The sequence below is a fragment of the Emiliania huxleyi genome (assembly GCF_000372725.1).
Source record: "Emiliania huxleyi CCMP1516 unplaced genomic scaffold EMIHUscaffold_22, whole genome shotgun sequence".
NCBI classification, from domain to species: Eukaryota; Haptophyta; order Isochrysidales; family Noelaerhabdaceae; genus Emiliania; species Emiliania huxleyi.
Genome location: NW_005200417.1, coordinates 779583 through 793374, shown reverse-complemented (window position 1 = coordinate 793374; position 13792 = coordinate 779583). Strand labels below are relative to the sequence as shown.

General features: G+C 65.3%; 3 protein-coding genes across 3 annotated transcripts; 1 reads left to right on the top strand and 2 right to left on the bottom strand.

Moving 5' to 3' along the window:
• Positions 1-221: 221 nt before the first annotated feature.
• EMIHUDRAFT_450110 (hypothetical protein) lies at positions 222-3769 on the bottom strand (the record flags this gene model as incomplete). The annotated part of the gene is made up of 10 exons (XM_005780222.1): positions 3018-3769; positions 2794-2941; positions 2370-2723; positions 1992-2102; positions 1805-1915; positions 1376-1553; positions 1168-1304; positions 748-1050; positions 516-662; positions 222-326 (listed from the first exon to the last, which is right to left on the bottom strand). The coding sequence occupies exons 1-10, from the start codon at positions 3749-3751 to the stop codon at positions 222-224; spliced, it is 2328 nt and encodes a 775-aa protein (XP_005780279.1). The 5' UTR covers positions 3752-3769.
• Positions 3770-5301: 1532 nt separating this feature from the next.
• Positions 5302-8098, bottom strand: EMIHUDRAFT_204848 (hypothetical protein; the record flags this gene model as incomplete). The annotated part of the gene is made up of 4 exons (XM_005780221.1): positions 5302-5579; positions 6497-7082; positions 7572-7630; positions 7699-8098. The coding sequence occupies 4 exons, from the start codon at positions 8096-8098 to the stop codon at positions 5302-5304; spliced, it is 1323 nt and encodes a 440-aa protein (XP_005780278.1).
• Positions 8099-11951: 3853 nt separating this feature from the next.
• On the top strand, positions 11952-13249 carry EMIHUDRAFT_204846 (hypothetical protein; the record flags this gene model as incomplete). Its single annotated transcript, XM_005780220.1, has 5 exons — positions 11952-12458; positions 12537-12570; positions 12734-12786; positions 13041-13066; positions 13210-13249. The coding sequence occupies 5 exons, from the start codon at positions 11952-11954 to the stop codon at positions 13247-13249; spliced, it is 660 nt and encodes a 219-aa protein (XP_005780277.1).
• Positions 13250-13792: the final 543 nt, after the last annotated feature.

Here is a 13792-nt window from a genome sequence, read left to right as displayed (position 1 = left end):
GCAAACGAGTCGAGCAGCTCGCTCCTGTTAATTAATTAATTGATGATTAATAACTAATAATGACTTTGCAAACGAGTCGAGCAGCTCGCTCCGCGGCAGCGGCTCGGGCAGCTCGAGCGAGAGCAGCTCGTGGTCGGCGTCCTCCTGCGTCATCAGCTCGGTCGAGAAGTCGTCGGACCTAATTATTAATTATTAGTAATTAGTAACTACTTAATTAATAATTAGGTCGAGAAGTCGTCGGACCAGTACTGCAGCGTGAAGCGCTGCACGTACTCGTTCATGTTGTGGTGCCTCTCCTCGCGGTCCGCCTCCGGCATATGAAGCGCCTGTTCACAGCTGCGGCTGTGAAGAGACGCCATTCACACTCGCGGTCCTCTGCCGGCATGAGCAACGCCTCGTACAATGCGAGCGCCATCGCGTCGGTGTTGAAGGGGTTGACGAGGATGGCGCCTAGGATTGTTACCCCGTGCTCGTGTCCTCCATTCCTTGAGAGTGGACCGTGGTTGGGTTGTGACGAGGATGGCGCCCGAGCCGAGCGTCTGCGCGGATCCGGCAAACTCGGAGAGGATGAGCACTCCGCGGTTGCGCTGCTGGCAAGCCACGTACTCGAAGGCGTTCGCGTTCATCCCCTCGCGCAGCGACGTGATCATCATCACGTCCGCCTATGGACAGCTGCGGCGTGAAGACGAGTCTGGTGCGTGGCAGTGGCGCTCGACACGTCCCAGCCAGGAAGCAGAGCGCGGCGACGTCGCAAGGCGAGATGGGCTGGTCGAGGTAGTGGATCGGCGCGTGGGCAAGCGTCGAGAAGCGGCCGTTGATCTGGCCGACCAGCTTGTGCACCTTGTTCCGCAGCTTGACGTAGCGCGCCGTGTCGCCCCGCATAATCGGCGTCGCGATCTGCACCAGCTGGATCTTGCCTGCCCATGACGGGTGGGCGGAGAGGAACTTGTCGATGGCGAGTAGCTTGTGCGGGATGCCCTTGATGTAGTCCATGCGGTCGATGCCCAGCACGATCTTCTTCCCGTCGAAGCGGCGCTGCAGCTCGATGACCTGAAGTGCGGCGAGGCAAGGTACACTTGTCCACACACGGGGGTGGTGGGGCGGGGAAGTGTGGGGAGATATGGGGAGATATGGGGAGATATGGGGAGATATGGGGAGACGTCTGACCTTGTCCTTGAGCTCGCGCGTCGCGAGCAGCGACTGGAAGTGCGCGCAGTCGATTCCCACAGGGAAGGCGTCCACCGTGACCGCCGTCCGCTGCTGCGCGTCCAAAATGTACGTGCTCTCGACGTTGACGTCCGTCCCTAGTCCCATACCTCCAGAGTACCGAACCCAGCTTGGGTTCAGGTCCGTGGGTGGTGCGGTGGGCGGCGACCGAGGACCGACGCGCACGCAGTCATGAAGTGGCGGACGTAGTCGTAGATCTGGAAGCCGATGAGGTTCGCGCCGAGCACGCCGCGCAAGATCGTCTTCCGGTGCGGCAGCGTGTGGTAGATCTCGGCCGACGGGAAGGGCGTGTGCAGAAACCAGCCGATCCGCATCTTTGGCCGCGCCTGCCATGGTGTCGTTCTGGTCATTACCGTTGCTGCTGCTACTGCTGCTGCTGCTTCTGCCGCCGCCGCCGCCGCCGCTGCTGCTACTACAAACGACTCCAGCTGCTGCTGTTCTGATCGCTGTCACTAGCCGATCCGCATCTCGGGCCGCGCCTCGCGCAGCATCTGCGGCAGCAGCATCAGGTAGTAGTCGTGGACCCAGACCTAGCCGTCAGTCAACGGGGAGCTCATCACCAACTCCTCAGCAGCACCAGGTCGGAGTCGTGGACCCGCACCAAATCGGTGTGGAGGGGCGCCAGCTCGAGCACGGTGTCGCGGAAGCGCGTGTTGAGCGCGGTGTAGCCCTCCCACCGCTTGTGCACCTACATGTGGTAACGGGAACGGGTTGATGAATACTCAGCTAGCGAGCGCGGTGGAGCCCTCCCGCCGCTTGTGCACCATGTCGATGTCGGCGTCGAGCATCGACAGCGGGATGTAGTGGAAGAGCGGCCAGAGCACCTCCGCTGCAATCTCCTCCGCAAAGTGAAGCTGCTCCTCCTCGATGAAGACCTAGAACACAGAAGTATGGCTGCGAACACAGACATGCAAAGCGAAGCTGCTCCTCCTCGATGAAGACCTAGAAACAGAAGTATGGCTGCGAACACAGACATGCAAAGCGCAGCTGCTCCTCCTCGATGAAGACCTAGAACAAAGAAGTATGGCTGCGAACACAGACATGCAAAGCGCAGCTGCTCCTCCTCGATGAAGACCTAGAACAAAGAAGTATGGCTGCGAACACAGACATGCAAAGCGCAGCTCCTCCTCCTCGAGGCAGACCGGGAAGCACGAGAACGGCTCGAGCAGCCGCCGCGCGACCGGCTGCTCCTCGGCCGAGAGCGTGACGTTGTACAGCACGCCCACCCACTGCACGTCGAGCCGCTTGATGGTCGCGTACCCCGCGACGTACCGCGCGGGCGAAGGTAGCACGCGCAGCTCGCCGCTGGCGGTGCGCTCGACTTGGTACGGCAGCCATTGTGTGCAGACGACGAGGCGCTTGCGGGTCTCGGAGGGCGCCACCGCCTTGGCCGCCTCCTTCTTCTTGTGCTTCTCCTTGGCCAGCTGGCCCTCCAGCTGCTTGATCTGCGCAAGCAGCGCGCGCTCACGCTCTGACTTTGCGCCCCCGCCGCCCGCCTACTCAGCCAGGACTCAGAGTCACTGATGCAAACTACGGCGCTGGCGACGCCGCGCCCCCGCCGCCCGCCTTTTCGCCCCAGAGCACCGCCCCGCTCCCACTGCCCGCCAGGCTCCCTCGTGGCAGCGCGTCCGTCGAGGAGGAGGCCGGCACCATCCTCGGCCCATCCGCGCTGCCGGACCGCCACAGCGGCCCCTCGCGCCTCTCCTCGGCGGACCTACATGCGTCCATGAAGGGGAGGCTCTCTTGTCGTAGCGAGTAGTTCACTCGCCTCGCGCCTCTGCTCGGCGGACCCGCGCGACGAGCTCTGCGCGGCGGCTGCCGCGGGGGCGGCTGCCGCGGGGGCGGTGGAGTCGTGCACCGAAGGAGGGAGCCGCAGCTGGGCCAGGCGGCCTGTGGCGCGGTCTCCGCCCGGGCTGGCCTCGCCTTGAGGCGGTCGCAGCCGGACAGTGTTGGCGTCCGAGGGAGACGGGTTGGAGCAAGAGCCGGCGTCCCCCTCGGAGAGAGTCGAGCTCGACCAGGTCGAGGGGACCGCCGAGTGAGGCCGCGAGCGGTGCCCTCCTCCTGCCGCCGCGAGAGGCTCGAGCCGGTCGGACGGAGTCGAGAGCGCCTGCGCCAGCTCGACGTCGCGCACGCAGGGCGACCCGCCGCCCTCCGCCCCCTCCACAAGCGACTGCAGCGAAGGGCGCGACGCCGCGCCCGACGAACGCCCCGAGGCGAGGTCGGGCTCCGACGCGAGCCTCGCGTCGAGCGCGCTGCCGCGGCCACTCGCCGAGCAGGCGCCGCCGTGGCCGTGTGCGCCGTCGTAGCGCGGGCTGCTCGAGACGGCGAGCGCGCCGGCGATGCAGTCGCTCGTGCTGCGGTGGTGGCCCGGAGGAGTCGGCCGGCGCGCCTCGGCATCCAAACCCTGCAGCGCGCCGCCAGCCTCGTAGATGGTGTCGCCGGCGTCAGGATTGGCGGCCGGCGGCGGAGTCGTCGCACGGGAACCTCCGGGCGACGGGGCGCCCAGCCTGGGGCGTGCGGGCATTTGGCTGCGAGAGGGCTGTGGCCCGCTACGGCGCGACCCGGTGGTTTTTCTTTAAATTCTTTGAATGAGGTGACGGCGAACCATTTAGACGCAGTTTAGACCACCGCTGAACATGAACCAGATTAGTCCTGTTTACGATAAACTGGGTCTAAACAGGGGTCGGCCTGGGTGGGGGACCCTATTACACATACCAGGTTTAGACCCGGTTTAGGTAGGGCGCCCCCTGGGCTAGCTAGCTCCGCCGCCGCGGCCGCGCTGGCTGCGGAAGCGGCAGCGTACAGCCGCCATCCTCTGCCTCGGGCCGGACAGCACACCGGGCACACTTGCACCGCGCAACAACAGCCTCGCCGGTCAGGCGCACGGTGTCGTTCGTCGGGCAGCGTGATGATCTCGTCCATGCCGTCGTCGAAGTGCATCAGCAGCCGGTCGCAAAGGTGCGCTCGCTAGTAGAAGTGGTGTTGGGTCGAGCAGTGGTACTCACTGCCCCTCACCAAATAAATGCTTCCAGGCGCTGTTCCTGGCCTCACTCCCGACGTACCGCGCGAAAGATGAGGGGACGCGCGGCGGCTTCTGCAAGCAGATCTTCGACACGGCGAAGCTGTCGGAAGGGGTGAAATTCTCAAAAAGGTGCAGCACTTCTAGCCGACATCGACAAAAGTCCCTCTCTAGCCCCGCGGCGAGCGGCCCCGCCGGAGGCGAAGAAAATTTCGCCATCTAGCGCTCGCAACACATAGATTTGTGCATAAATCAACACCTGAACTACGAGACAGACCCCAGCCTCATCAAACGCCACCGGTACGTAGCCGTTTGTCTTTGTCGTTTGTGTGTCGGCGCCGAATGGGCGTGTGATGCTGATGGGGGTCGCGTGTCACGTCTTTACGTGTGAGGTATGTGTCAGTACCTCCTCTTGGAAAAGTTATTTAGTACGACCCCGGTTTCGGATATCGGCGAACGATCGGAAGGGTGCCGCCTGCACACAAATGGAGTCCAGCGATGTGGGACCTCAGTCCCAGAAGCTTGGAGCTTCAGGCCGCGACCACGTGGCTAGGTGGACACTAAAGTGCCATTTTGGCGCCAAATCTTGGCGCGAAATGACACGTGGTTTGGCGGGAGTGTGGTGTGGCTGCGCTGCTCGACAGCGCTGCTGTTGAGCGCCAGCTGCTGCTCCCTTCAGCCAGACGGCCGGGCCTGCGCAGCACGACCGCTGACCTTCCTCCTGCACCACAGGAGCGCGCCAAGGCGCGCGTCTGGGCAAGCAGTCCGTCTCATCGCGATGCGAGAGTCGACGCTGTGACGCCGCCGCTCGCCGGCTAGAATGACAGTGGCAGCATTCGAGTACGCGTCGAGCTGTGCGTACCAGCACTTGTATGCGAGCTCATTGTGTCCCTGAGCTGCTGTGGGGTGCGTGGGCTCAGCTGCGGAGCACGTACTGGGCGGCGGTAGGGGGGTGATCCTAAATAACTTTTCCAAGAGGAGGTATGTGTGTCGCATGGCGCATAAGATGTTCAGTGGCCACTTTCGGGGTAAACGGTACGTGAACGTCGCCGAATCTATCCGGCGCTCCTTCCGCCCTCCCCGCGCGCCTCGATGGCTCGCCACGCCTCCTCGACGAGCGCGAAACACTCTCCGGCGCGCGGGTGGCCGCACCGATCCGGGTGGAGCCGCCGCACCAGCTGCAGGTACCGCTTCCGGCTCGCCTCGCGGCCCGTCAACTGCTGCAAACCAAGGCAGCCCCAAGGGTCCTGCACAGCGCGGGGGGCTCCAGCGAGCACCGCCGCCACGAGAGCGTCCAACGGGCAGTCGACGTCGACGATGCCGCCGCTCGACCCTGCGTCGCCGCTGCTGGACCCACCGCAGCCGCCGCCGCCGCCGCAACCGCTCCCGCCGCCGCTCCCTCCCCCTCCGCCGCTCCCACCGCCCCCGCCCGCCTGGGGCTGGCGCTGGCGGCTGGCCGCCTAGGTAAGGTGAGGTAGGGCAAACTTCTCCACACACAAGGGTGGTGGGGCAAGGGGGGGCGACCCTCGCGACTCCACGTCTAGAAGACGGGAGCCTCGTGGCACTAGAAGTGCAAGGCCCAGTGCGCGTGGGTGAGCGATGCGTGCGTGTGCGTGTGCGTGTGCGTGTGCGTGCGCGTGCGCGTGCGCGCGCGTGCGCGTGCGTGTGCGCGTGCGTGTGCGTGTGTCTCCACCTCCTCGAAGAGTCGCCTCTGGTCCTACGTGGCGAACACGCAACCTCGAGGCGGGAGGACGGTCTCGTGCAGTGCATTCGTAGCACCGCGTGAATACGAGGGGCTACGAATACAGCGAAAGCAGCGGAAGACGGCCGAATACGGCTGAGTACGTGTCCTCTCGAGCGCTGGTTGGGATACGAGAAGATGTACTCCGCTTCTGGGCCTCCCTTCCTCGATTGCGGCCCGCCTCCGCTGCTCCTGCAGCAGCGGCTTCTGCTCCTGCAGCCGTCGCTTTTGCTCCCGCAGCTGCCGCAGCTGCCGCAGCTGCTCGGCCTTGGCGACGCGCACCGCCTTGGCTGCCTACGGGGCATGGCCAGGACGTGTCGTGGACGTGTCCTGGACAGGGCACCCGGCTCGCGCTGCGCTGCAAGCCGCCTCCACAGCCTGCGCCTCCGCTGCCCTCGCCGCCGCTGCTGCCGCCAACTCGGCCTGGCCCGGCGCCTCGCCGACCGCCCGCGCGTACGCCACCGCCGCCTCCACTGCCGTGTCGAAGGTGCCGTAGCAGACCTGTCTACCGTCCACCCTGTGCCCCGCCTTGAAGCGGCCGGAGGGGCGCTGCTGCACGCCCTTGTACCCGGTGGGACTGCTGCTGGAGAGGTGCAATCTCAAGCCTTCCGCTTCTGCAGCCACCGCCGGAGAAGGATGAGCCGGAGGCTGGTATTCCCCGACCGCCCGCGCATACGCCACCGCCGCCTCCACCGCCGTGCCGAAGTAGCCGCAGCAGACCTGTCTACCGTCCACCCAGCGCCTCGCCTGGAAGCGCGAGCCATTGTTGCACACGTTCTTGTACCCGGTGGCACTGCTGCTGGAGAGGTGCAGCCGCAAGCCCTCTGCTTCTGCAACCACCTCCGCTTCTGCAGCCACAGCCGCTGGCTCGGCTGCCAGCGCTGGCGTGTATTCCCCGACCGCCCGCGCATACGCCACCGCCGCCTCCATCGCCGTGCCGAAGGAGCCGAAGCGGACCTGTCTACCATCCACCGTGTGCCTCGCCTGGAAGCGCGAGCCATACACACCGCGCTCTATGGACACGCCCTTGTACCCGGTGGCACTGCTGCTCGAGAGGTGCAGCCGCAAGCCCTCCGCCTCGGCGACTAGCGGCTCCTGCGCAGCCTGCTGTCCTGCCGCCGCCTCCGCCGCCTCCGCCGCCTCCGCCGCCTCCGCCGCCGCCGCCGCCTCCGCCTCCTCCGCCTCCTCCGCCTCCGCCGCCTCCGCCGCCGCCGCCGCCTCCGCCTCCTCCGCCTCCTCCGCCTCCGCCGCCTCCGCCGCCGCCGCCGCCTCCGCCACCGCCGCCGCCTCCGCTGCCCTCGCCGCCCCCACCACCGCTGGGGGAGGAGGAGCCGGAGCCTCGTACTCGCCGCCTCCGCTGCTCTCGCCGCTCCCGACGCTCGCGCCATTCCCGCTCCCGCCGCTGCAGCTCCCGCTCACGCCGCCGCCTCCGCCGCCTCCGCCGCTGCCGGCCTTGGTGCGGCGCCGCGGGGACGCGGCGGCGGGTGGCGGCTCGGCCCGCTCAGCCCGCGCCGCCGCCACCGCCGCTTGCGCCGGCGCCGGCGGGTGCAAGCGCAAGCCCTCCGCCTCACCGGGCCCGTGCACCGGGACCACGGCGCCCACGAGCGGCTCGGCTGCGCTTGCCGAATGGCTGCCGGCCGCGCCTGCGCGCCAGGTCAGACGTTAGCGGGCGATTGGCTCATCTACGGGCGAGCAGGGCTGAAACATTCACCTGCCGACGCGGCCGGGCCCAGCTTCTGCCGCTTGGCTCTGCGGCCGCTTGCCGCATCTGCACTCTCGGGCGCCGGCGCCGGACCCTCCCGCAGATCGGACAGTTTCCGGTACACCGACTTGCGCGGGGGTCCCGGAACCTTGCCGGCGATCACCGGCTCGATGTGCTCCCGCCAGAAGCGCCACCACTCGCCGCTCCACCGCTTCTCCGGGAAGTCCGCCATGCACTCGTCTTTCCGCTTGCCGTCCTTGTCGGTCCGCAGGTAGACGCCGGGCACGGCCCAGCCGGCGCAGTACTCGGGGATGAGCACATCGGGCTGCGCCGCGGCGAGCCACGCGTTGATGGCTTGGACCCTGGCGTGGAAGCCGCCCTTCGCCTTCTTCGCGTCCGACAGCGTCATGGGGCGCTCGACTTGACCGATCACTGCGCCGCTCTCGTCCTTCACATCTACGAGCACGGTCACCGGGCCCTTGAAGACCTCGCCACTCTCGCAGCGGCGCGGGTTCGGCGCCCGCTCGAGCAGCGCGTCCACCGCGACGCCGACCGCCTGGTTGTAATCCGCGGCTGGCGGTGCTGCTGCTGCTGCTGCTGCTGCTGCGCTGCTGCGCGCGGGCGGCGCCATAATGTTTCTGCTAGGGGTGGGGTGGGGCGTGCATAGAAGTGCGCCCCCCTCCCTGGAAGCGATGTCCCCGCCTGCTCCAAGCTCAAAATCTAGTGTTTCATGACCTCGACACACGCCTGCGTGGATCGCGTCACACCAATCCTCGCTACCCAACGCGGCCAAAGGATATCCACCTCGAGAACCTCGAGAAGTCACACACACACACACACACACACACACACACACAAAACAAAACACGTGAACAGGGCTCCAGGCCCCAAATGACGTGTGAGTGTTAGAGTTGTTTGGTATTGCTAAAAATCACACACACACACACACACACACACACACACACACACACACACACACACACACACACACACACACACACACACACACACACACACACACACACACACACATTGAGCGCGTCATCTTCAATCATTCAAGCAACCCCCGACTTTGCCCTATCCAAATGCGAGGTCATAACCGGCAGGTATGATGAGCCCCATTTTCCCCCTCGGCAGCTGCTGCATTCTCCGGAGAACATACTGTTGCAGCTGCAACTCTACACCTCTCGAGGGGCCTAATGCAACCTCATCAGAAGAAGGCGGTCAAGGGTGTCAACATCTGCGAGGGCTGTACCATGCTGCCCTGCGGCAAGGTCAAGGAGACAAGGGTACTTGCCTCCTCACCATGCATGCATGCGACAAGGGCTGCAGCCAGGTCGCCAAGCGTTGCCTTCTCGCCAAACATGAAAGACTGTTCCACACCGCTGAGACTGCGCGTCACCCCTTTGATCGCGTCCTTGCCCTCATCAAGCGCCCACGCCAAGGAGGAGATGCAAAACACAGGCGCTCGTGCCCCACTCCCGGCGAGGCAGTTGTTGACGACGTATTGCGGCTGCAGCACCGGGTCGTTCCGCACCTCCTGCGCAGCAAGCTGCAACACCCTGTCGGTTTCCTCTGGGCATTGGCGCAGGGCCTCCAGCACCACATCAAGGTCTCCACGTAGCCGGTCCGTCGCGAACTGCAAGGACAAGCCGTTCTGGCGCACGGCCTCGAGCACAACCGCGCGGTCTCCTCGCCGCCTGGCATCCCGCAAAGCCAAGCCGTTCTGGCGCACGGCCTCAAGGACCACTTCGAAGTCTGTCTCTCGCAGCTCCTCCGTGGCGAACTTCAAGGCACAACCGTTCTGGCGCACGGCCTCGATCACCACCTCGCGGTCTCCTCGCAGCTCCGCCGAGGCGTCCTGCAAGGCGCTGCCTTGCTGGCGCACGGCCGCGAGCACCACCGTGCGGTCCCCTCGCACCTCCGTCGCGGCGCACTGCAAGGACAAGCCGCTCTGGCGCACGGCCTCGAGCACCACCTCGCGGTCTCCTCGCAGCTCCGCCGACGCGACCTGCAAGACGAAGCCGTTCCGGCGCACGGCCTCGAGCACCAACGCGCGGTCTGCTCGCAGCTCCGTCGCGGCGGACCGCAAGGCCTCACCGTTCTGGCGCACGGCCTCGAGCACCACCGCGCGGTCTGCTCGCAGCTCCACCGATGCGGAACCCAAGGCCACGCCTTGCTGGCGCACGGCCTCGAGCACCACCGTGCGGTCTCCTCGCAGCTCCGCCGAGGCGTCGATCAAGGCGCGGCCGTTCCGGCGCACGGCCTCGAGCACCGCCGCGCGGTCGCCTCGCAGCTCCGCCGCGAGCGACCCTACGCGGTACGGCTCGCCCATTGAATCGGTTGACAGGATAGATAGATAGAACGTCCGTCCCGCCGCCCGCCGCCGGCCAGACTCCACATCACCCTTGGGTTGTGTGGTTTCTTTCTTTCTTTTTCCACATCACCTCAATGTAACAAACATTGATGCGGCGGCGGAAGAGATTGCGACCGAGCTCAGGCTCGCCGCGGCGTCGGAGGACGCCGCCGTCGCCTAGACTCCCCTGCGTCACTACGTGCCTCCCCGTCTTTGTAGCCTGGCGTTTGTGCCCCGTTTGTGCCGCGTCCCGTGCCCCCGAGTTCATTTTATACAAAACATTGATGGGAAGGCGAAACACAGTCCGACCAACGACTGGGACACCAACGCGGTATGGGTGGACGCTAGACGGGCGATGACGGTCACACAGGAGCGACACACAGAACCACAAGACAAGACACACACGCACGCACACATCACACGGAACGCGAGGCGTGAACCGCGCCATTCGCTCTCACCTGGCAACCCTGTCTGCACGTCTCGCGCGCGCGTGAACAGGGCTCAAGGCCCCAAATTACGTGTGAGTGTTAGAGTTGTTTGGTATTGCTAAAAATCTCTCTCTCTCACACGGAGAAGGGGCAACTCCGTGCACTGACCTGCTTGGAGCACTTGGAGTGCAGTCAGTAGTAGGTAGGTAGAAAGGTGAAGAACAGCCAGGCTCGGACTGGACACCAACGCGGTATGGGTGGACGCTGGACAGATGATGACGACACGCACGAGCGACACACAGACACAAACAGGCTCACAAGACACACAGCCAGCTGGCTGCCACACACCCTGAGTTGGCGTACACATAACTCAGGGCCACATCCTCCCTGTCGCCCCCCCCAGCACTCCACGGTGCCAAGGGCACAAACAAGGGCACAACTCAAACAACAGACGACAGCAAGTGACATGTGAGGCTAGAGCAGCTTGCTCCACCTCTAGCAATCTCACCGGCCTGCGAGGCACGGACGAGACCGTATGTGGGGTCTAGTGAGGTGTCTATGGACGCTCTCCTCATGGGCTAGCTGCCTGCGGCTAGCCCTTCTCGCACTCACAGGCGATGACAATCCAATGTATGAGTGTATGCAAGCTGAGGCGCGTGTGCTAAATCTAGGCCGCACGTCGTGGCACTATGACGGAGGTAGACGTTCGGCCGCAGCGCGCCCACCACAGTTTCGGTGGGGCGCGCGTGTTAGCAAGAGAGTTGCGGGGAGAGCTATGCCCGACTTTTCGGAGGCGAGCCCCACGCCACGGATGCCACCCGTGCTTTCGCGGGAGTCGTCTCCCAAGCCGCGTCCCGCCAGCACTGTCCCCGAGTGGTCCCGCCTCGGCGGCACACACTCTCGACCAGGACAGTCCCGCCAACGGAAACGTGTCGCGCGCCGGCGACGATTGCGGCGTGGTCGTTGTGAAGCGGAGGTGGCACGACCACCGCCCTGCTTCGCAGACCGGGCAAGGAGGGGCCTGCTCCCGTTGCGCGAGGAACGGGAGGTCTCCCGCCCTCCCCCGGCCTGAGCAGCGACGCGTGGAAGGCAGCCCCTTGAGTCGAGGGCGGCGCGGCCATTGCCGAGCTCCAGCAGCCAAAGGCCTGGGCGTCTGCTGATGGTCGCGCCGCCCCGCTCCGCGTCGCCCGCCGCCGCGCCGCCCCGCCGCGCCGCCCGCCGCCGCGCCGCGCCGCCGCTCGATGATTAATAATTAATAATTATTATCCTGATCACTAACTAATAAATAAGTAATTACACCACCCAGCTGGACCCTCACTACCCTCGACTGAATACTTCCCCCCAACGGAATTCTGGGATACATACTATTAATAATTAATCATTAACACACAAGTAATTTACACCAGCCACTCCCACTACAAGTCAGTAACCTCACATCCAGGGCCGCGCGCGTGGGATTTCTTTGGAAAGCATTGTGTATGGAGGAAGCCGCCGCTGCTCTCGCCAGCGTGCTGCCGACGTCCGAGGCGCACCTGCACAGCCTCCTCTGTTCGCAGGACAAGTTCTTCGCCGCGGTGAGGTGCCGGCTGATTGGCTTGCTGCCAGCGGAGGTGGTCTCCGCAGAGATGGCCTCGCCAGAGCCATCCCACATCGCCGCTCGCGCGGCAGCCATCACCACGCTGGTCTCTCTGGTGCACGCGCATCGCATTCTGGCGCAGACGGATGGCGGCGCCACCGCTTCGCCGGCCACCTCGGAAGCCGCACTGCTGGTCGAGTTGCCGCTGGACGAGCGGTCGGCGCTGCTCAGCTGTGCCGCTGCGTTGGGCCTGTCCAGCCCAGGCAGCCACGAGACGGTGGGTGCAGTGCTCGCGCGTCTGCGGTCGGCCGCCGACACCCTCGCCGATGACGGCTGCTCTGCGGCGGACACTGCGACTGCCACGCACAGCGGCGCGCTCCTCTCTCTCGGGGCCGGCGGCGCAGAGGCTGTGGCTGTGAACGGCGCCTCTTCACAGGTCGAGCTGTGAACAGGTGGCGCACTCCTCTGTCGGGGCGCGTACGGCGAGGAGGCAGTGGCGGCGCTCGGCGCCTTGAACGACGGTCCGCGACAAGAAACAATGAGACATCGGGGAAGGGGCACGCACACGCGGCTCACTCAGAGGGCGAGGGACTTTAGCACAGCTACTCGCCGCGAGGCTAGCACGCACGCGCAAATGCGAGAGGGCAAATGGACTACGACTGACACACCTCCCGGATCGGCAAGGTCTGCGGTCCGAGTACGCGACGCGCCGGCAGATGCTGCTCGAGCGGCTCCACGTGCAGGCACGAGATCTGGGGAGATCTGGGGAGATCCGGGGAGATATGGGGAGATATGATCTGACGTCCCCCGCCTCGTGACCGGGCGAACCCTGACCCCAACCCTGACCCTGACCCCAACCCTAACCCTGTCTGGGTGTGGAGTTGCGAGGGCTGCCCCGGCCCTTGCCCCACCACCGCTCCGTGTGTGTGTGTGGAGAAGTGTACCCGGGGTTGTGCGTTTACGTGGAGAAGTGTACCGTACCTTCCCTTAGGTCAACTCCAGCTTGCAGTCCGACGAGTCACCGACTGACGACGCCGGCGACGCCCGCCGACTCTGCGACGAGACGCGTGAGCGGCGCCTCTTCACAGCTGCAGCTGTGAACAGGTGGCCGCACACTCTGCGACGAGCTGCTGCCCGCCGCCACAGCGGTCACTGTGCAGGAGCCTAGAGGGGAAAGACGCGGTCTCGTACTCCGACTAGCGCAAGAGAGGGCACGCATGTGTCTGCACTCCTCTCCGCGGCATTCCCTCTCCTCGCACGCCTCGTACGGCACGGCCCGGCTGACCACTCCGACATTGGCCCCACGTCTGCACTTGCGCCACGCGCCACGCGCCACCATACTGGGACGTCTGCACACTCCGCCCTGGAAAAAGAAACCACTCTGAAGGTGGGGGGCCCCATCACACTGGTGTGAAGACCGTCCGAACCAACACTCAGGAGCCGGCGCATGTGCATACAAGCACCCGCACAGCCCCGCGTCTCGCACGCACAGTTGAGGAGCGGACAGGCGGCGGCGACAGTCAGATGGCAGCACTGGGCCACACAGGAAAGCGAGTGCGAGCACGGCCTCTGGGGAGATGAGGGGAGATGAGGGGAGATGTGGTTGGTGGTTATGATCACGACCTCTGTGGTGTAAGCGCTCACCCACGCGCACCGGGCACAGCGCGTTTAGTGCCGTGTGGCTCCTGTCGTCTAGACGTGGAGACGCGAGGGACTAGCCTGGCCCTTGCCCCGCGTGTGCGC